Below are 22,992 nucleotides of genomic sequence, written 5' to 3' on the forward strand. Positions count from 1 at the left end.
AAGCCATCTCTCCAGCCCTGAAATGTGGACTGTTGAAAAGAACCTGCTAGGGTACATTTAATGCTTGCTAACCACCTCTGGGGGACAGATTACAACTTCAATATATGTGAGTCGAAGAATTTTAAGTTAAAATACAAATAATTTAATGGTTTGCATGGAGTGAACCTAATATCTATTCCTTGAGGTAACTATTGATCAAGCTCGGCCCTGTCTTCTCCCTTAACATCAGTCATCCTTAGTATAATGTGACCTCAGAGCCCATGACCACATTGTGCTCCTCCCAGCTTCAAGTCAGCCACAAACTGATGAGCTGAACATTTGATGAAACTTACCTGCTTTTTGCACTCCCTGATCCCAGGATGAAGCACTTGCACATACATTAACGCAGCCTTTAAGCATTCTGCTTCTGTGCGCTGGGCCACAAAACCCAGTGGTTTGCTCAAACACAGAGCTCCTTTTTGCTAAGTTTCACTTGTCTATCTTTGCATTTTCTACATGGATTGTACATAGGTAAAAATATGGTGTGCTTAACCCTACCTCATATCTAGAGCAATGAACTAATATAACATATATACCTCAGAGGGTTGCCAAATGAATTAAAGAAGATGACAGTAACTTTTTTAAAGTGTGTTTATTTTACTGTAGATTATGGAAATAAAATAAGCACATAAAACTAATGGTTTTGTAGACAATGTTACTTAGAATTAGGAGCTAAATTTGAAAGAATAGTCCATTAACTTCAAATTTTAAAAAATTAAGTAAATTAATAATAGCATATATACCAGGTGTGGTGATGCATGCCTTTGATCCTAGCACTTGGGAGGCAGAGGTAGGAGGATCACTGTGGCTTCAAGACTAGCCTGAGACTACATAGTGAATTCCAGGGCAGCTGGGGCTAAAGCAAGACCCTACCTTGAGAAACCAAAATATAAAATAAAGAATAAAAAATAGAGTATGCATTTATGCCTAAGTTGTGTCCTGAGCATAAGAAGCCCAAGGATTTAAAAAAAAATTATCCACAAAGACAGCAATTCAGGATATGTGTGCCCTGGTCTTAAATATCTTCACTCCACATCCCATTCTAGGAAGACAGTGATGTGTTGATCAGCATCTTTTACTTGACATACTGCCAATCTTGTCTCTGGAAGGAAGTAAAAAAGGGTTTAAAAGCACAAACACCACTGACTTTGATATATTCTGTATGGTACTGTTTAATTAAGGAGAGATGCAAGTCTATTTCCATACCAGAGTCCACTAGAGAAGATGTAAGTCAGGGGAAAGTAGAATTCTAGTTTTACTAGTGGAAAAATGACATACAAAAATAGTGGCTGCCTCAAAAGAGTAAGAAAGAGAGCAGGCCATATCAGCCTCGGTCACACTCTTCAGATACATGTGAGAACATTCTCAGTGACCACAGACAAGTTCCTTTCAAGTTTGCTGGCATTTTAAGATGGACAGTAGATTGAATGTTAAATGATTCAGGCTGCAGATGTCTCTATAATCTCAACCAAATCACTCCACCCCTTGAGCTTCTCTTCTTCCGCTGGGGACCAACACTCAGCTCCCGTGTTCTAGCTAGTCTGAGATATTTTGCATGTAGAATCTTCAAGTCCAAGTAAGTCAAACCAGGATTTACCATACTCCATAGCATGGCTGTAATAAAAAGAGTTTTTATGGGCTCTCTTTCTCTCTTTACTTTCATTTCCTGATTTATTGATCCCTCTAAGTGCCTACTCATCCATACAAAATAAAGTATTGCTCACAAATAAATGGAGGATGTCTTAGGTTGGGTCCCCCAAAGATGCCCCTTACCTAAAGATATATGTGTAAGTGATTTATTAAGGAAGTATTCCTAGGAAAACCCATAAAGCAAGTGGACAGAGATGGTCAGTGAAGATGGGCAGAAGCTAAGCAAAGGACACATTGTAGCACTGGTGTAACCTCAGGAATCTCTGGAGTGTACCTTGCACCCGCTTTACCTGAAGGCAAAAGAACTGGCCTACTTAGTCCATACCAGAAAGTTGTGAATTGTGGGCCTGGTATGGAAGCAATATTAACTCTCGGGCACCTGCAGCTCTCAGTGAATTGGATGAAACAGCTCTCAGGTAGTCTCAAACAGGGTCACAGGTATGGACAGTCACAGAGTTCCAGCAAGGGGGCCTGAGCTCAGCGCCGGCAACATACACATCGGCAGGCACATAGTTACTGAGTCCAAATAAGCCGACAGGCACAGAGCCTTCTCCTAACTGATGGCTTGATCATATGACCACAGAAATAGATTGGTTTTTGAAAGACTAGGGCTCCTTCTGCTCATTTTGGATTCTGTTCATGTACCCTTCAGTGGAATCATGTTCTTTAGGGTGTAGCCATTTTTATTGTAACCAAGTTCTAGTTCATCTCCAAGAATCCAGCCATCTACCTCAGAAAATGAGAATTCCTATTGGCTCATTTCCTCTCTCTTCTTCCTTTCTTTTTGTGTTTTGGTTTTTTGGAGATAGCGGTCTCACTCTAACCCAGGCTGACCTGGAACTCACTCTGTAGCCCAGGATAGCCTCAAATTTATAGCAATCTTCCTACCTAAGCCTCCTGAGGGCCAGGATTAAAGGTTTGAGCCGCTTTGCCCGTCTTCATTGGCTCTTTCCTGGGAAGGCAGGGCAGACCTGAAAGCAGAAGGCTTCATGCTAGAGCTCCCAAGACCCTCCCTCAGGGGCCGTTGATTCTGCTCAGGTTGCATGCCGGATGTGGCTGCACTGACCATAGCACTCAGTAAATAAATGCCGGCTCAGTGGATGAATCCACTGTGGCTTTCTTTGGCTACGATCAGGATGAATGAGATAAACTTCAGTTCTACCTCTCCCTCGCCCCTGGTCAGTGAGTACCACCATGCTTTGGCTCCCAAGTAAATAATCAGGACTCTTCCAGAGTACCAACCACAGAGCTAAACACCCACAGAGTCACATTTGCAAAACAGAACAAAAGTAACATTGGCATTTCTGAAAAAAGCAAGATTTCAACATAATCAGTGTTGGTTGTGGCTGGCTGCCCTGTTGCAATTAAGAAATGACAGCACTGACTGCACATAAATGTAAGGCCACCTGGACCCAGCACCCTAAGAACAAAGCACAAGCCAATGCTTCCTGTCAGCTATTCTGGAACAGTCTCCATTGCAGCAGACTTTCTTTCTCAAAAGAAGAGACATCAGCCGGACATGGGGGCACACACCTTTAATCTCAGTACTCAGGAGGCAGAAGCATCACCTTGAGTGCGAGGCCACCCTGAGACTACATAGTGAATTCTAGGTCATCCTGAGCTGAAGTGAAATGCTACCTCAAAACAGAGAGAGAGAGAGAGAGAGAGAGAGAGAGAGAGAGATCAGAGGAGAAAAAATAGGGAGGCTACAGATCCTGAGGCTCATAGCAACAGCTCACCAGCCATGGCAACCTATGTGGCTGACAAGTTTCAAGGGTAAATGTTGCAAGGGTTGGCACTTGGGTGAGGGGAGACAAATATGGAAGAAAATATTCTGAGCATAACAAGCAATTTTTTAGCCATCCCCAGTGAGTTATATATGTACCTGAAATGAATGCAAAAACATTCTGAGATGTGGATGGAAACATGGTACCTCCCAAGAGACATCATTCTGAGATGTGGATGGAAGCACATGGGACCTTCCAAGTGACATCATGGTTGACCACTTTCCAACAACAAAACCTCCTACTGCTTGTAAACTCATTTGGACAAACCATAACTTCAATGTGACTTGCACTCTGGCACAGTATGCACCTTGTCCCACCACTAGAAAGAAGATTCAAGAATGGGTCCAAACTTAACACAACACCTTACCAGTAAAGACAATGAAGAGCAGAGTCAACTTGTAAAATATGGGGTTTTCCATGTAATTGCACTTTTGCTACTTGCCATTCACTTACTTAAAATTGTTTGATCAAGCCAAAAAGGAAGGAGATCAAACAGATGCCCATTAGGAATGATGTGAAGCAGGATGGTTTGGAGAAAAACTAGGCAACCTAGAAGAGAAGTGGGTTTCTAATCATGCTCAATGGTTGGCCTCAAAGACTCTGAGGGAGAAGGGAACATTTTCATGAGCCGGTTGACGTATCTTCCATTTGACATGATTCTTTACCCAAGTTCTTCTGCAAATGCATGTCCATGCTCAGTTTTAATCACTGTCATTTGGCTCAAGACTGAGCTGGATAGGACAGTAGTAGGACAGTCACCTTCTCCCTCCATGGTGGCACTCTTATCCTCCCCCAAAACCTAATACTTGTAACTCTAAAGAAAGCAGCATTTCCCAACTAAGCAAAATCACCTGCATTTGTGCCAGTATTCTATGACATGTAATAGCTTCTTCCTCCTCCTCTTCCTTCTTCTCCTCCTCCTCTTCTTTTGGTCTCAGCTGTGATACTCAGGCAATCAATATTGATTTACATAAATTTGCTGATTTGTTTTACTGATCAGAAAAAGAAATCTTGAAGTAAATTGATGATTAGCTCAGGATACACGCTCCCTACCACTTCTCTGAGCTGTTCCTGCTGAGGTGTGTGGACACATGGCAGTGCTCTCAACATATCCATATCTCAGTCTATCTTACATGTTGAAAACTACACACTTCAATATCCAAACTCACCTCTTCCTCCTCGACCTAAGGTCATGTCTGAGTACAGATTCCACAGAGGTATTATATGCTAATGTAACTAAATAAGTCCTTTGACAGAAAAGACTCCAGAGTCCATTTGTTCCCTGTATTAGCCTGCTATTACCATGACAAAATACTTGAAATAATCAACTTATAGAAAAGAAAGGTACATTTTGGAGATTTCAGTGAGTGATTGAGTGATCCTGTTGCTTTGGGCCTGTGGTGAGACAGAGCATCATGCTGGGAGCTCACAGCAGAGGAAGCTAGAAAACAAAAGAAAAAGAAAGGTACCAGGGCCCCAGCCTCCTTCCGGAGTACACACTCCCAATAACCTAACTTCCTTCCACTAAGCCCCACATTTTAAATATTCCCAATAGAGTGAAGCTGAGGAGGAAACCTTTAACATGCAGTCCTCTGGAAGGCATTGCATATCCAAACTACAGCACTGTTTGTCCATCTAATGTGTCTCAAATGGACTGTGTATATGTCAGCAAATAAGTACTTCAAAAATTACCCTTTACATCAGAGAATAACCGCAACTGGATAACCTTGTTCCATGTACCAAAGCAGGGCTATCTTCATAGACATTTCGGTCGATGACATAACAGCCCAGGACTGCTGCTGAGGTTTCAGTCATGATATAAAGAGCCGTGGAAATGAGAATATTTCTGAGGACAGCGAGGGCACCATCATCACCTCACAATTAATTATATGAATTAAACGTGATTTCTAGTCCTAAAACCCTGTAGGCATAGTCAATCAAAGGCAAATTCATTTTCATATTTTATAGTTTTATTCCATGAATCAATTCTTGTTTGAAAATATGCTCCAGGAAGCATCATGAAAGGGATATTGCAGAAAAATGTAAACAGAAAGAGGAGAAAAACCCATTCTGTGTCTGGCTGGGGATATTAAAGACTGATAAAGAATGTTTAAGGATTTCTGGTTTGCTCATTTGTTTGTTTTAAGATGAAGGATTCATAAATACTTTATTTATTTATTTGCAAGCAGAGAGAGACTAAGAGAAAAGAGAGAGAGAACAGGCATTCCAAGGTCTGTAGCCACTGCAAATGAATTCCAGGTACATGTGTCACTTTGTGCATTTGGCTTTACAGAGGTACTGGGGAATTGAACCCAGGTCTTTAGCCTTTGCAGGCAAGTACCTTAACCACTAAGTCATCATGTCTCTAACCTCCATACATTTATTTTTTTATAGAGCCATAGTTACTACAAGTAACTATGCTCAGCTTTGTGGGTCATTGTCAGCATAAAAACAGCCATTGACAATAATTAAACAAATGGACAAGCAAGTGCTCTAATAAAACTTTATTTATAGACCTTGAAGTTGGGATATCATATAATGTTCACATGTCACGAAGTTTCTTCATTTTAGTCTTTTAAACCTTAAAGTAGTTTTTAAGAAGAGAGGGTCAAATGCATTCTTAGCTCAAGACTGGAGCAAAAACAAGCAGCAAGCAGGACTTGGTCCATAGGTCCTAGTTGACTCAAAGCCCCTGGGTCATGCAGTCGTTTCCCGCTCTGTAACTGCAGAGCCTCCTCTCCAGGACACTCCAGTGGAAAGTGCTGTAGGGAAGACAGCTACTCCAAGTGTAGTCTTAAAAGTGACAGCATCTACCACCCCCGGGCTTGTTAGAAAACACAGAATCTGCAACCCCATCTCAAAACAAGCAAACCAGAATGTCTGAGGCTGGGTCCAGCCACCTTGAAAATGTTTGCTGGTGATTCTGACACCTGCAGGAGTTCCCAAAGCCCTGTCCTAAACCATAACTTGAAACGTGCTGATCTGGGAACACTAAAGGAATCCTTGAGAACACAGCAGTTCATCCATCCTCTCATTCACTCCAAAGTCAACTACATGAAGTAAACACCTACTGGGGGCCACACCCCACTCTGCTCTGGTAATCTGGGATCATTAAAAAGACGTCTTTGAACCTATAACTGACTGAGAAAGTGCAGCCCAGGAGAATCCTTTTGAGAGGATCTGTTTCCTAGCTTCCTCATTCATAAGCAAGCTGTGCATATTGGGCCCAAGCCACCAACTGGGGCACTGTCAGGGATGGATGGCAGAGTGACACCATCCATGCCACCCGGCCAAAAAATGATATGTTATTATTAACATACTCTGTTACTGAAATGACTGCTAGCCAATACCATTATGACTGTCTCCTAGAATATAATTATGCACTGGTTAAGGGTTTGTAAGGACAATCAATCAAATACTAACAGTAAGCACCCCAATAGGTGATCCAGAGGTACAATCCACCCTGCAGTCTGGCTGTTCTCATCCAGAGGATGGATGCAGCTTTCTCTGCTGAGCTGCTGAGATCTGTCAATCATCAATCCTCCTTCCAAGTCACAGATAAGCCTGCATTTTAGAGTGAGACAAAGGTGCAGGAACTCCTGGGGTCCATGAAAGTGATGGAAACAAGAATATCTACCACATGGCTTCTCTGCCAGCATGCCCCCTGCCCACCAATCAGCCTCAGAACCAAGGGCCCCACAGCTGTTCTTCTCTTGCTGAGAATAGCAACTTTGAGAGGAGATTGCCAAGGAAACATAGGAGGAGAAAGAAAGGGGGAGGGAGACAAGCAAGGAGAGAGAGAGAAACAAGAGTCAATCTGCTCTAAACCTGGAAGGGTGGGAAACGGCTGTCGTGCTACAGGTCTGAAAGCACACAGACCCTGCTTTCTAATAAAGTGGCCAATTAAAAGTGAAAGTCAGTCGAGTGCTAAAGGAAGCGATGCCCCAAGAAACTGAGCAATAAATCACAGATGGAACCTAGGCCAGAAGGTGCCCTTGTTTATCCCCAGGTGGCAATCGTGAGAGAGGTGCTGCTTAGAGACTGGCCCTTGGAGCTCTGCTCGCTCCCCTGGTTTCAGCTTCCACTGGGCTGATCCACAGTAGCATCCCTCCTGCTCAGCCAGGGCTAAAGGAAAGCAGTAACAGAGCCTGGATTTGTTCCATGTCTCATAAAGGGCTACTCTGAACGAACAGGGTTTTCTGAATATTAGCGCCCCCCACACCACTACAGAGGTGTTTGGTGCTTTCTATAATTGATTCTCCTCAACAAGCCTAAAGCATGATGCCCTGTTAAGAAAATGAAGAAACAGAAGATGATGAACAAATGCAGAACCACCCAGCGTCTGAGTGAAGACCCAACAGTCTAACTTGGTGTTTCAGATTTTAAAGCCCTAATCAACTCCACTAAGCTCTAGCCTATATCTATCCAACTTACCCAATGGCCCACTATTTTCTTCTATAGGGTAGCTCTCCTATCACTCTTAGGAACATTGGAATTTTGTTTCTGCTCATCTTAAAGTTCAAGACTGACTTGGTATAAGTTTCTTCCAGTTTCTATTTCCTAGATTTCTATTTACTAAAATGGAGACCTGAGTTTAAGGCACAAGGCAGTCTTAATAGCCTGTTGTAATATGAGCATGTAATCTGGTGGCCAGGACACACATTTGAAAACTTACTTCCTATAAAGTATACTAACATAAATTCCCTATTTCTTTTTTAAATACTTATGGTAGAAGTCAGTCCACAAACTATTTTTTACTATGATTTTGTACTTGACACTTTGTCTAAAAATCAGAAAGGGTAGAAAAGAACTGTGAAGTCTGTTATTTCCAAAGAAGGTTCACTTTCGCATCTTTCCTATTTAAGAACCATAAATAGTAAGACTTGCTTTACAGGAGTGGTGAATGTTAGGTACTAATAATGTGCAGCAAATCAAAATCCCAGGGGAATTCAGCCTTGGCAGCTGAAAAGTAATATAATAGTAGCCCTGGGAGAAGGGATCTGTAGGCCCTGCCTCAGAATCAACTCAAGGCCCAGGTCCTAGACGATAAGGATTGCTGGCCTTCTGATGAGTGTGTTCATATTTTAATGACAAATTTCTCTTTATATTTGCAAAAGTGATTTTCATCAAGTAACAATTATTATTATTACAATTATTATTGTGTTAGTTGCTTTTTCTTTGCTGTGAATAAATACCTGACCAGAAGCAATTTAAGGAAGGAAAGTATTTAATCAGCTTATAGTGTTGAGGGGCAATTTCATAGTACGGAAGGCATGGTGGAAAGAGTGGAGCTAGGTCTGGTCACATGTTCACAATGAAGAAGCAGAAAATGAGGCTGCAGAGATGGCTCAGAAGTTAAAGGGGCCTGCTTACAAAGCCTGATAGCCTAAGTTTGATTCCCCAGTACCCACATAAAGGCAGATACGCATAGTGACACATGCATCTGGAATTTGTTTGCAGTGGCAAGAGGCTCTGGCATGCCCATTCTCTCCCACCCCCCCTCCCACCCCATCTCTCTCCTTGCAAATATATAAATGAAGCATATAATGAACAGGAAGTGGGACAGATCATAAAACCTCAAAGCCCACCCCCCCACTCCAGTGACCCACTTCCTCCAGCAAAGCTCCACCTCCTAAAGGTTCCACAACCACATCAAACAGCGCCACCCTCTGGTGACCCAAGTGTCCAGGCGCAAGAACATTTTACATTTGGCCCACAATAACAATAATATAACAATAATGGTAATATGCATATTACCCCCAAAGCTCGAACTTCCTGCCCTATGTTCAGTTTTCAGTCTAAGAACAGACACAATTGTGATTGCCAGTGATGAATGCTCCTATGCCTTGTTCCTACTTCCTTTTAACTTTCTTCAAAGCTGAGTGCAACACTAGTTGCTATAACAAAGGACAGTAAAACCACTGGACATTCAATTGCACAGCTCACCGGATGTGTATTATTAAGATGCAAGTGTTCTGCTATTTCCAGCGAACCTTCCTCCCTTCAAGGCTTCAGAGCATTCAAGTCCTGCTCTCTTTGCCACCCTCTGCCCTGCTTCTGAGAAAGAGAGGTGGTACAATACCAGCTTCTGTATGACCTTAGTCTGGCAGTGACATGTGTCATTTTCACTGTAACTCATGTACCATCTCTATCCATGCTGCACCACTTCCTTGAAAGAAAGACAAGAAATGTAATTCCTGGCTAAGCACTCATGTCCCAGAGACCACACTCTGTCATACAGGAGGGAAGGCAAGTGCCATTGCACAGGTGACCATCTCAGACACAAAACATTTTCTTCAATTGTGCTGCTCAGAGAGCTTGAAATCACATCAAACACTCATCTACACCCCTTCATCAGGCCTTTTCTGGGGATGTGATTCTCTCTGGAAGGCCTCCTGTGTCCCCATAAACACCGTGCATGTTCCCTAGTGTCGTGACTATCACTCAGAATCTTCCCTATTCGGCTGCAATTCTGTGGAAGCAGTGAGTTTGCCTGTCTTGTTTACCACTGTCTTCTTAGTGCCTAATATGGTCCTAGTATACTACTGGTTCTCAGGAAGTATTTGAGGAGGACAGATGGGAAGAAGGAAGGAAGGAGGTGGGTTCTGGAAAGATCTCAGTCCTGCTACCTATATTTGCTCCACATGAAATCTCAAGAGTAGCCGAGAAATGGACTGGTCACATTTCAGGGGCCAGGACCCCCGTGGGATGACGGTGACATCCTCTACTAGCAATGGAAAGAGACAAAAGGTAATCTTCCTTTTGTTTCTAAATGTTTCTAAATTCAATGCTAAACATGTGCAAATAGAAAAGAATAGTTAATATGAGCTATAATGTAGATGAATCTCAAAATAATTATGCTAAGTGAAAGCAATCAGGTGACAAATAGTACATACAGACTATTTGATTTCATCTATATAAAATTCTAGAATTTTAGTGACAAAAAATTGAGATCTTTACTTTTTGGGCCATGAGGTATAGGACAGGCCATAAGTAACAGATAGGCTGAATTAAAGAATGGAAGAAATTTTAAGGAGTAATCATAATAGGTTTATTCATTTTCTTTTTGTAGTTGTGGGTTCTTGTGTCACAATTTCTCGAATTGCACAATTCAAATATGTGGGGTTGAACATATGCAATTATATCTCAATAAAGCTATTAAAATAAATAAATAAAACTGGGCATGGTGGCACATACCTTTAATCCCAGCACTCCAGAGACAGAGGTAGGAGGATTGCCATGAATTCAAGGCCACCCTGAGACTACATAGTTAATTCCAGGTCAGCCTGAGCCAAAGTGAGACCCTACCTTGAAAAAACAAATAAATAAATAAATAGATAAAGTAACACTTGAAGTCTAACTACCCAGAACTTCTATCCCATCACTCTCAATCTTTATATGATTTAAAAATAATTCATATAAAGAAGTGGTATGGTAGTTCATCTGTAATCCCAGTATACACAAGAAGCTGAGACAGGAAGATTGTGAGTTTGAGGCCAATCTAGGCTACAGAGCAAGACTATAAAAAAAAAAAAAAGGATGAAATGTCTACGTCAATAGGGACATTGGCAAACATTTATTCTTGGAAACTTTTGGAGAAAGGCATAATTCTGTAGACCTGCTGTGTGATGTCCAGTTCAGAAGATCACATCTACCACACTCAGATTTACCAGTCTGCTTCTTCCCAGGTTCTGTGGCCAAATCTATCACTGACTCGCCAGCCTAGGCACCCAGCCACCCCCAACCACTACCATGGCAGAAGATGCGGACATGCGCAATGAGCTGGAGGAGATGCAGCGAAGGGCCGACCAGCTGGCCGATGAGGTAAGGGATGGAGAGCTGGGGAAGCAAGGAAAAAATGAGAAGTTGGGTGGTTTGAATGAGAATTCAGGTTCTGGGGAAAGATTTCTTTTATTGTCTAACTTAAACGCAAATGTGAAAAAAATACTCATTTTCTATATGCTCGAAGTCTCTGTAAACTAGAATGGGTTGATTATAAAATCTATATGCAAACTAATGCCTTGGCCCTACCTGTTTATGTCTAGCTATCTGAAGAGGTCAGGGTCCTCTGAAGAAAATGATGGGTGTCTTATGCTAGAACTAGCTCTATTCTGACTGCTGATTAATACTTTTAGGGACTTCCAGGCTAAGGGTAACACTATAAAATTGAATGTTATAATCTGACAATGAAGTGGATTCTATGAAAACCAACAGTGCTACATCCTTGAAGCTCATTGCTTCATAGTGAGTTTAGTGCACTGTGCTACTGTCTATGCTCTCGAGTTATTTTATCCACTGTATGTAAGGAATAACACCCCTACCAGGGGCTGACTGCAGATCTTCCCAGTGGCAGGTTCAGTGACACCACTTTGCATTCACAGGAAACAAGCATTTATAACCCAGGATGGGTAAACATTGCCAATCAGGGCTGGCTTTATTATTTTCTTGGTTATACAGAGTTAAGAAAGTAAAAAAAAAAAAATTAGTAGTGTAAATTAAACCTAATTGTGTGTGTACAGCCATTATGCTATAAATAATACAGAATTGAGGAACTCATCCATTATTTGGAGAGTATGATTCTCTTTCCTCACTAATAAATCAAGTTGTAGCGTATGTCTTCAGTGCCTCATTTTCTTCTCACTCTTGAGTATAAGTGATGTTATCCAGTGACCATTTATGTCAGAATTATAGTAGTTTGTCATTAGGTAGCTACTACTAAGAGAGTTCAACAAAAATCAAGAAGAGTTCTCTGCAAGAAGCAATTAGTTATATGGAATTTACAATAAAAGATGCCATATATTACATTATTATAAATTTGATATTATTCATCCTTTATATCAGTTAAATAAAAAATTTGAATATGTATAAATGAATTTATATATTTTGCTAATTAACATATTAAACATTTACCAGCAAACCACTATTTACAGTCATTGTGTTTCAAAAAGCTGTCTACATGGGGCTGGGAAGGTGACTCAGTATATAAAGTGCTTAGAGCACAAGCGTGACTGCCTGGGTCCAGAACTACAGCATCCGTGTAAAAGTAAAAAGCGAGATGCTGTGCTGGGCATTTGTAATCCCAGCATGCCTACAGGCATGAAGGGAGGCTGATACAAGAGAATGGAAGCTGAGGGAAGGGAGCACAGCTACCCTGGTGAGAAGTCATGGTAAACCATGTAAGACACTGCTACAAAAGAGATGCAAGGTGAGAACTAAAACCTGAACATTGTCCCGTGATGGAACATACCTGTACTTACATACATGAACACACACACACACATACACACAGAGCAGATGATTTAAGTCTTTTCCAGCAGACATTGACATCCTTCAGGTCCTCAAGTCTCTACAGAATCATGTCCAAACAACAGCCTGTCACTTTAAAGTGTGGTATTGAGAAATCACTCAGGTTGTTGGATTTCAATCAGAGGCAGTGAGGAAAAGAAGTGACAGTACTGTGCCTGAGGAATTAATGCTGAGCTCAGAGTTTCCATCATGTTTTTTTTTTCTTATCTAAGGATGAAGATAATTATAGCTGTCTCCTATAGGCTGATTATTTCTTACATGCTTGATTCTTTTCACCCTAAGGCAACGGCTTAATTTGTATTAATAACAACTCCAATTGTGTTACTAGGAGCTTTATAAGAAACTGGCTGTTTCTCATGGAAAATTATGTTTGTGTTTAAAATTCAATATTCCTAGCCTAGGGAGACCAAATTATACCTGAGAGAATTTGAGATAATTCTTCATGCATCTTGAACAGGCAAAATTATCTTTTCCAGATTATTTTGTCTTTGATATCAAGATCAGCGATATATGCTTGTGATTTTATAAAGAGAAGATTTTATGTTACTGCATTAGGGAATCTGGTTGTATAGAAAGCCCAATAGGAAAGAGGTTGGAACTGAAAAGTCATCTTGTGCTTTAGTTATAAATTTGAAGTAGTATGTGATAGGGAACCTTTGTGTTTCTCATATCAAGAAAGTATTTCTGATGTTGCATGGGCTCTGGTTCCCACACTTAACAATATTTGTTTTTTTATCTTAGTCACTGGAAAGCACCCGTCGCATGTTGCAGCTGGTTGAAGAGGTAAGGAGTGACTTATACTAAAGTATAACAACTAATGCTAAGATATTTGTTCCAAGTCCCTACTTCCCTTCTTGAGGTCATGCTCCTATTACTTCCACAGTTAACATAGCCTATCAGAAAGTCAGAAATGCAGATATTATATGAGAGTTGACAGCTAGTCTTCAAGGTGAATTCACTCTCTCTCCAGTCCAGGACACCTTTACAGGCTGGATTATAGAGAAACCTAGCATTTCAAAGCCAGTGCCTCAAAGACATCTGTTGTTAAACAAGGTATTAGTGATTTAGGAAAGTCCTTGAACCCCAAACCCTAGGTTTGTGCCTACTTTTAACCAAAGAATTGAATAAAGTATGACTGAGAAGGATAATTATTAAAATATTGTATTTATTGAGGGAAATATAGAACCAAGGGAAAGAAAATGAATACCCCCACATGGCCTGAGAGTCCACTCAATGGGCCTTAAAAAATGTAGAGGGGACAGAAAAGAAAGTACAAAGAGCACCCGCCATGTGGAGGGCATGAGGGGGTAAAGAGCCTACGTGGAAGGCAGGGGTTAGGTGGATCTCTCCTTGTCTCAGCCCAGCCTGGCTGTCACAAGGAGAAATTCACTGGAAGCTGGAGGTTCATGAGTGGTCAGGCAGCCTGAAGAGCCTTCCCTCCCCTAACAAATATATCTATAACCTTATGGTGATGGGCGCTACCTTGTGGCTCAGGTGAACTAGAGAGACAGACAGCTGATTGGTCTGGGCTAGGGATTATCTCATGACAAGGCTAGCCAAGTTCTGGGGACTGAGCTTGACCAACCACAAATTTAGGACTAGATTTAAATCCTAGGAAAGACCTCCCAAGAGGGGCCCAGGTTGTTTGTGGAAAAACAGAAATGAGAGTTAGATAACACTTTGATCTCTAACAAAGTGGAGACTGCAGGATACTTTCAGGGGCTCAGTCATCTCACAAAGCTAACAAAGAAAACTGACACCTGCTTAGTTGTACTCAGTTCTACATCACTGTGATGAATGTCCAAGCCAGACAAAGTTTATGGGAGGAAGGGGTTTATTTCAAGCTCAGAGATCCAGGGGTAAGTTCCATATGTGGTAGAAGAAACTATTTCCATATATCCAAGCAGAGAGGGGGGGAAAAAAAAAAAACAGCACCTTGAAAAGCAACAAAGCAAAATGGGCAGCAAGCAGCAGGGGCCCAGCAGAGCTCAAGTCTCTTTGTGTACCTTTGGGCTGGAATTCAAATCTGCCCCCAGTGACACCTCCCTGTAGCAGGAGTCTGCCTGCGGAGGGACTGAAGCTGCTAACTCAATTTTAATAAAATACCTGAGTCTCTGGGGGACATGCATTCAAACTACCACAATATCACAAAAGATGGGATCACATTAGGCAAGTCAAAGAGATTTTTAACATATAAAACAATGACCTACATAAAATCTTTTTTTGTTTGTTTGTTTTTGTTTTTGCTTTTGGAGGCAAGCCCAACAGACTGGCCCCTTTTTTCTTATGTGAGAAAATGAGAAAGAGAGAGAGAGAAAGGGAGAATTGGTGCATTAGGGACTCTAGTCACTGCAATTAAACTCCAGATACATGTCCCCTTGTGCAGTGCAACCTTGCGCACTTTCGTGACCTTGTGCGTCTGGCTTATGTGGGACCTGGAGAGGTGAATATTGATCCTTAGGTTTCACAGGCAAGTGCCTTAACCACTAAGCATCTCTCCAGCCCAAATCTTCATTTTTCATTCCAAATATTACATCTAATCTAAAAATTATGTTCTGACTTTAACCATATCTATATTTTTATGTGCCTATAGAAGTAGATAATTTTCAGAAGTTGTCATAATTGGATTCAGGCACTAAAATTTATGGAAAAATAAGGAAAAACCTGTAACCAAGAAAAAAAATAAGACTACTGAAATAAACATAAAAGCTCTTTTATATTTCTGACTCTAGATTGTACATCCATTTGTAAGACATTTTTAATTCATGGTTAATGAATCCCAAACTACTTTTAAATGGGTAAAATGGGCAGATAGCAATAATGGAATCAAAAGAGCATTTACAATAAACCTCACTCATTCCAATTTGGTAGAGCAGCAGTCAACCAGAAGAATAAATGGATTAATTGAACCTGTCCATTGGGAGAGATGAAGTCGAAAAAAAGATGGGTTGGATTATGTTTATCTTAACCTAATAAAACAAGTCTAATGGCTTTTATTCAGTGAGATGCTGTTTTAGCTATGCTTTGAATGTGCCTGCTTATCAATGTATAAACTCATGGGTGATTATCATGTTTAGAGATCTTAGGCTTTCTCTGGCAGAATGATTAAATGAGTCTGCTCACCCACCCCATGCTACTGTAAATTGCAAATGCAATGACCTGAAAGGGATAAGCTGTAAAGACTGAGAAGCAAGGTAGCTGCCTTTCATACCAGGGGAGAAGATGCTGTCCTCCCTCATTTCTAGAGCTCCAGATTCTCACCAAGGAGTGAAATATGGCAAAATGTTAATCGCCATAGGAAGAGTGAGGAGGCAGTGGTGATGAGTTATTTCATAAATGACAAACTGAGCATGCAATATAACATAAATTGGCCCCCACAGGAAAGCAGCATGGCAAGGCCCTCTACAACACAGGAAAGCAGCCCTATATCTCTATATGAGACAAAATGTCTCCTCTGCTCTGTTCTGGGAGTAGTTTGTGCAGAAATACTTGAAAAGGATGCAGATAGACTAAATGTAGGCATGTTGGTAAGACTCTTAGCATAGACTCATTCTCTCCCAGCTATAATGAGCAAAAATAAATAAATAAATAAATAAATAAATAAATAAATAAATAAATAAATAAAATAACAAGAGCTTAGAACGTTACTGAATGATCTTTGAGGCTAACCTAAAAGGAGACCACAAATCAACCCACATAATTATTTTATTGCATGCTATTATTATTAGCACAATATACTTTGAAGCCTACAGCCAAAGTCTCCAATCTCACTTTTCATTTGTTTGTGTCTGTGCATGCACATGTGATAAAAGTTTGAGAAGTGTTACCAATTTTCCCAGCTGTGCAAGGATGAACTGCTGCCCAGATCATGGAAAGTAGTGGAAAGAATGTCTGGCCATGAACTGGCCTTTTGCCCTTCAGTCTTGGGGATATGGATGTTTATTTCTCATTGTTAGATTATTAACACTGTTACTTTAAGAGATCAGAAGGTAGCATTTAGATGCAAGCAGCCCCATCTCTTCTATGGTCCTCTTTTCATCTCAGAAACATGGAGACAGACAGAGAGAGAGAGAGAGAGAGAGAGAGAGAGAGAAGGAGGGAGAAGAGAAAGAGAAAGGGAGAGCACTGATAGCCTAGGTTAAAACACAGTACCAGCTAAAGCCAGGGATCCTAACTTATGATCATACAACCTATCCATTGCCTTTTCCCAGCCCCTAGCACTACCAATCCAAGTACACTCTGTAGCAAGGCCTATCTCTAGAGGTTAGAGACCACTCCTCTTAAAAGCTTATAAAATTGTGAGCTTCTGCCATTGACCACCTGAGAATCTGTTCTCCCCACAAGTGGTCACTGTCAATAAAAGAAACACCATCTATAATCCATGTCAGTGCTCCCCCAACAGAGTCAGAATCTTTAACACTCATACCTCTTCTTAAAGTGCATCAGCATCAGCAAGTCTTGAAAAATCAGTGTCCATTCTCATTTAATTAAAGGAGAAAAGGTCAAAACTCTATTGATTGAAGTGGGAGTCTCAAATTATATGTTTTGTTTCTCTTAAAGTATTTCTCAACCAAGCATTAAATTTTATCTTAGAACAAGGGGTGAAAAGATGGAAGCAATCTCCTACCTCTCATAAATAGGAGAAGGCTATTAGACTTTCTATCCTTAGGAAATTATGAGCAAGGCATAATTAGAATAGATTGATTTGCTCTTACTTCCTCTGGGTTATATTATATTTATGGTCAAATATCCCTTATGTCTATGCCATTGACTATTCAAATGACATTCTGCTTTTCAATCAAGAAGAAATTCTCTTTAAAGAGAATCAGCATTAAATATTCACCAAGGGCAGAAATCATTTGGAAAATCTGAGCTCTAAAATACGAAGATCTTACCCATGATCCCAAGGTTCATCAGTCCTACATAATTTGAGTTGAATCTTTATTGAATTCAGTCTCAAAGATGAGAAATGTTACTAAAATTAGAAAGTCTCCCTAAGGCAAACAGTCTTACTTTCCATGGAAGTTCAGCTTCACACCATCCCTAATGGACTCCAAGGTATAACAGTATTGCAGGGCTGGGGACTTGAGTTTTAATAGATGTCAGCATCAGTGTTTCAAGGAGAATCTAAAGTTACCCCGAGGTCAGTGGGGAAAGTTCACAAAAGTTGAATAGCATAGCTTGGAGTTGGAAACCTGATTTTGGTAGACACATTTCTACAAATATTTATGGAATGTCTAACTCTGGGGAGTGAAGGAAACACATAAATTGATGTATTGTATTTCAGGGAAACTGACAGGTAAATAACTGCCCAAAGTCATACCTGCCTTTGGAAGCCTGAAAGAGGGATTGATTATGGTAGGAGAATCATTAATGTATTCTCAAAGAGAGAGTATTTAAGGGCAAAAAAAAAAAATTAACTCTGCTATGCTAAATGCAGAAATGAAGTCTACAGACCAATGCCTTGTGATGTGAAAACTAACCCCAGGAAAAGCCATATTGTTTAGGCAGGCTGATTTGAAAACACTGAACAGCTTTCCTAGAGTGGCTTCTGGATCACTAACAGGCCTGAATTCATGAATGTTGAGAATCTTTGCTTTTTGCACCAACTTACCTTTCCAAACAGGTTGGCCATAAGAAGGAAAGAGGCATCCAAAAGCTACCTTTGTGTTTTGCAAAACTTTTAAAAGTTAAATTGACCAGTTCTCTTCAGATGTGTAGATACGGAGTCCTTCAGCACTCAAGAGGTCCCTGAGTATCCAAGCATAGGTCAAATATGTTGGAGTTTGGGAAAAACATCTCAAGGTGACAAAAAGAAAAAAAAAAAAAAAAAAGCTCCACGAACATTGTCTGACATTTTTGGCAAAATAAATAAGCTAAATTTAAAAAATAACAATAGAAAACTAAATTTTACAAAAGAAAGAAATGAAAAGGAGGAAAATCTCCCTTATCTCCAACTGCCTGGTTTTTAGCTAAGCTCTTTTTCCAGTAATCTCAACCAAAAAAAAAACAAGAATTGAGCTGAAATAAAAATAGAACCACCACCTCTCTCTCCCTCTCTCTCTCTCTCTTCTATTATAGTATAATACTCTTCAAGGAACAAGAGACTAACATTCTGCTTCTCTTGCAGTATTTTCCCTAGTGCTTTCCTTCCATAGTTTCTAGAGCTTACACACACACACACAAACCTAGTTATTTTTACAGCAAATTTAAATTCCAACACTTATTCCAAACCTATGATGTGCTGGGTACTGGGCCTAGATTCCCTCATTATCACCATCACTATCATGATCAAATATGTGTTACCTAATTTGAATCATTATAGCCACATTTCACTTCTCCTTGGATTCCTGTTTACACAGAGAAATTTAAGCCACACATTGGTTAGGTAACTTAACTTACACACATAGCTATAAATGGCTGTGATGATATTAAAACCCAAGTCTATCTGATTCCAGGGAATGAATTTTTATATTGAGTACTTAAGTTCCATTCTCCCACAGTTCTTATATTATTATTATTATTATTATTATTATTATTATTATTATTATTATTTGCTTTAAGAATCCCACAACAGTCAACAAAGATCTAAGGGAATAAAGCTCATTCTAAACAGGCTGAGATACCACTGAAATTAAATACCACATCTTAATGTATTCCTTCCTGAACCTCATTCTTCTTCACCTAGACTTGAACTAGCTTTTAGAGGACTTTGACACTAATTTCATCTTCATAAGAGTTGTGGGAAGTGAGGGAGCTTTTACTGTCCCTATTTGACCACTGGATGTGCTGACACACAGAGCTGCAACATTGCAAACAGAGCTCTAGAATTTAGAATTCCTGAAGCTCAGATCTCAGTTCCATCCACTAACCAAATGGTTTCTCCCATGGGGAAGTACTGTTGAGAGAGAAGCCACACATTCATCTGACCATTATCCTCAGTGTTTGGGGAAAAATATATGTCCAGTAGTGAAATAAGTGAATGAAAGAGTAAATGAACAAAATAATAAAAGAATGGAAAAGAGAATGATCAAGAATGTGAATGAGGGCTGTAGAGATGGCTTAATGGTTAAAGGCTTGCCTGTGAAGCCTAAGGACACTGGTTCAAGCTTGATTTCCCAGGACCCAAGTTAGCCAGATGCACAAGGGGGCTCATGCATCTGGAGTTCATTTGCAGTGGCTGGAGGCCCTGGCGCACTCATCCTCTCTCTGTCTCTATCTGCCTCTTTCTTTCTGTCTGTTGCTCTTAAATAAATTATTTCTTTTTTAAAAAGAATGTGAATGAGCAAACCTATCAACCACATTCTCTTACTTGGCATCTCTACTCTTACATTTAAAGAAAGACTGAATGCCTTTTGTGGTCTATAATCTCAAGTTGGTTTTATGTGCTCATGTTAGGAACATGCTGCAGGGAGAAGTACAGGATTTCAGACTCTTACCACTCCCAAACAATTAGAATCTGAATCTTGACAAGAAACTCACATGCAGGAGATTCATATACACATTCAGTTTTAAAAACAATGGTCTAAAAGTTTCTGGTAGTAAAATGTAAGGACACTTATGATTTACCTAGATGTCCTGCTTCAGATATAGTTTATAAAAGTATTTATTTTATTAGCACATATGCTTTGTTAATTATAGGCAAGATTCCATTCTTGGCACATTCCATATATTAATATATTAAATTCACAGAAGAACCCAATAGAGTATCAACTGTTGATAGTTGCTTTATCACAAATGAGCAGACTGAGGAGTTAGGACACTTGACTAAAATCCTGCAGTTGGGAAACAAAAGCAATAGAATTCCAGCAAAGATCTGGTTTGAAAATATAGCAGCAGCATCCTATTTCTCCATAACTACTTCTTGAGTCATCCTGGCACATCTCCGTCCAAACTGTACCCTGACCTGACAAAGTATGTTCAATAGCAACAGGGGCTACTATGTCCCACTGAGTTCATGGTACACATTCTCTGAAATGTGAGTCTATAACAGTTCACAGAAATCGTTATTCGTGTTTTATTTTGTGTTTTAAAAACACTATTGAAATTTAGGTTTTAGTTTTCACTAACAGGTCTATTTTTCTGGCTTAGTTTTAAATAAAACAATGGAAAATAAATGGGGCAATAAGAAATGTCTTATACCAGAGTGTCATCTGGGGTTTCTATAAAATTTTCTTGAAAAACTAATTAACCCAAATTATAAACAATGACATTGTATACTAATGAGTAGTCACCTTAGAAAATAGAAAGCCTTTACTCAAGAGATTACTTTTCTAGACATCCCCAAATGTGAGTAATATAATTCCTTCATTCTGTCTCCCTTGCTCAACTATTCCCATTTTCCTTCTCCTGATAATGCAGGTGGTCTCAGCTTATTTGGATAACAAAGAATGAAATGTGGTATGCTTTTAAAGACTTCTGCACAAAAGAACTACAGTAATGTGGTAGAGGAGTTTTCCTCTCATACTCTATTATTGTGCAGAAGTTTAGATTTCAGAACAAAGCATCTTAATTCCTGATATCATTCCCTTTTCTCAATCTTGGAGGACTACTATCCAAAGAAAATAGGAGAATGAATTTTCCTTTTAGTTGTTCTCCCCAACCTTTATAAAGCCATGCTTACCTTGATAAGCCCAATCATCAAACCCAGGATTCTCATACATCTCCCCAGGGGTCTTCTCCCCTCATGTCACTGATGGGCCTCTCTGAAAGATCATACTAGAGGAGAAATTCAATCTAAGAGCTTTTAAATTTTTGCTTCCTGTAGTTCGTGTTATGAAAACTATATAGATATTTTCCATGTATAAAATTATTGTATGTTATTAAGAATATACATTCTGCTGGGCATGGTGGCACACACCTTTAATCTCAGCACTTTGGAGGCAGAAGTAGAAGGATCACTGTGAGTTTGAGGCCAGCCTGAGACTACTTGAATTCCAGGTCAGCCTGGGCTACATTGAGACCCTACTTAAAAAAAAAAAAAGCATACATTCCAAGACATCCTTAATAAACCAGAAGCCCAGCTATACCCTAAAGAGGTTGTGCTCCAGGTATCCCCATGGCCTGAGTCACTGGCAGGGTAATTCTGTAGAGTGCTTTCTAGGTACCTCTCCAGCCCTACAATGCTCTTGTCATGTTTCCTTCCCTTTTTCCCCTTGATTCTTCTTTATTTTCCATTTCTAGGGCAGATTTTCCCCTTACTGATTTCTCTTTCTCTCTTTTTTTTTTTCTAACTCCTTTTCAACTTTGCTACCATTATTGGAATATAGAGTAAAGATGCTGGTATCAGGACTTTGGTTATGTTGGATGAACAAGGAGGTAAGTTCTGATTTCTTCAGTAAGAACAATTCCTCATTGGAATAAAGGTGCAAGTTTTAAATTCTTGGTGTATCCTCAGGTAACCATTTTGCATGTGTTGCACATGTATGTGAATGTAAAGGCTCTAGTATGTTCCTCTTACTATTTTTATTTTTCTGTTAAAGGATAAATAACCACGTGGAAATGCTGAGGCTATCTTCATGACTGAATGAATAATACTTCTGTCTCTATTATATATATTGGTGTAACAGAATTTTGAAAGCAAAAGCTATATGGGAGTATTTTTTAAGGATAGTACTTTTTCTAGTCTCCTGACCCCTAAAGATTTCTAATAAATTTGGTCCCCTCCCAGTAATATCTATGTCAAATGAGAGCGTTGTATATCTTGAGAGTGTTATATATCTTGTTGTCCATTTCTTTTGATATCCAAAACTCAGCATCTGGCAGTTTTGACTTTCAAGTCCCTATGACGATTCCTTAAATCACTGGAAAGGTATTTTTTTAATATTTATTTTTAAGCAAAGAGAAAAGAGAGACAGACAGAATATGTGTGTCAGGGACTCCAGCCACTGTAAACAAATTCCAGATGTATACACCACCTTGTGCATCTGGCTTTACATGGATACTGGGAAATCAAACTCAGGTTACTAGGCTTTACAGACAAACACCTTAACTACTGAGGAATCTTTCTATATCAAGTTTTTTTTTTGAAACAGGATATATGGAAAATAGAAAATTGAGCTGCAACTAATAAGCCTGTTTTTAAAATCATGAAAATGTGGAGGCAATAAAACTCAGAGTCAGAATTTTAGTACATCATTCTAGCCACAAGTTGTTTTCTGGTTTCCATTTTGAATTCTGATTATAAATTCATTTTTAGAAGCTTCATGGA

At 39.8% G+C, this 22,992-nt stretch overlaps 1 protein-coding gene across 3 annotated transcripts in view; it reads left to right on the top strand.

Moving 5' to 3' along the window:
* Nucleotides 1-22,992, top strand: part of Snap25 (synaptosome associated protein 25) — an 87,842-nt gene that overhangs the window by 43,031 nt on the left and 21,819 nt on the right. For 2 of the 3 annotated variants that reach the window (XM_004661521.2, XM_004661522.2), the window contains exons 2-4: nucleotides 11,165-11,300; nucleotides 13,524-13,565; nucleotides 22,052-22,100. In XM_004661521.2, the coding sequence (XP_004661578.1) occupies nucleotides 11,229-11,300; nucleotides 13,524-13,565; nucleotides 22,052-22,100 (163 nt within the window). In that variant the 5' untranslated portion in view covers nucleotides 11,165-11,228. Of the gene's footprint in view, nucleotides 1-11,149; nucleotides 11,301-13,523; nucleotides 13,566-22,051; nucleotides 22,101-22,992 lie in introns of all 3 variants that reach the window. The other variant, XM_045157739.1, reaches the window with a different exon arrangement.

The sequence above is a fragment of the Jaculus jaculus genome, chromosome 8, assembly GCF_020740685.1.
Source record: "Jaculus jaculus isolate mJacJac1 chromosome 8, mJacJac1.mat.Y.cur, whole genome shotgun sequence".
Lineage (NCBI taxonomy): Eukaryota > Metazoa > Chordata > Mammalia > Rodentia > Dipodidae > Jaculus > Jaculus jaculus.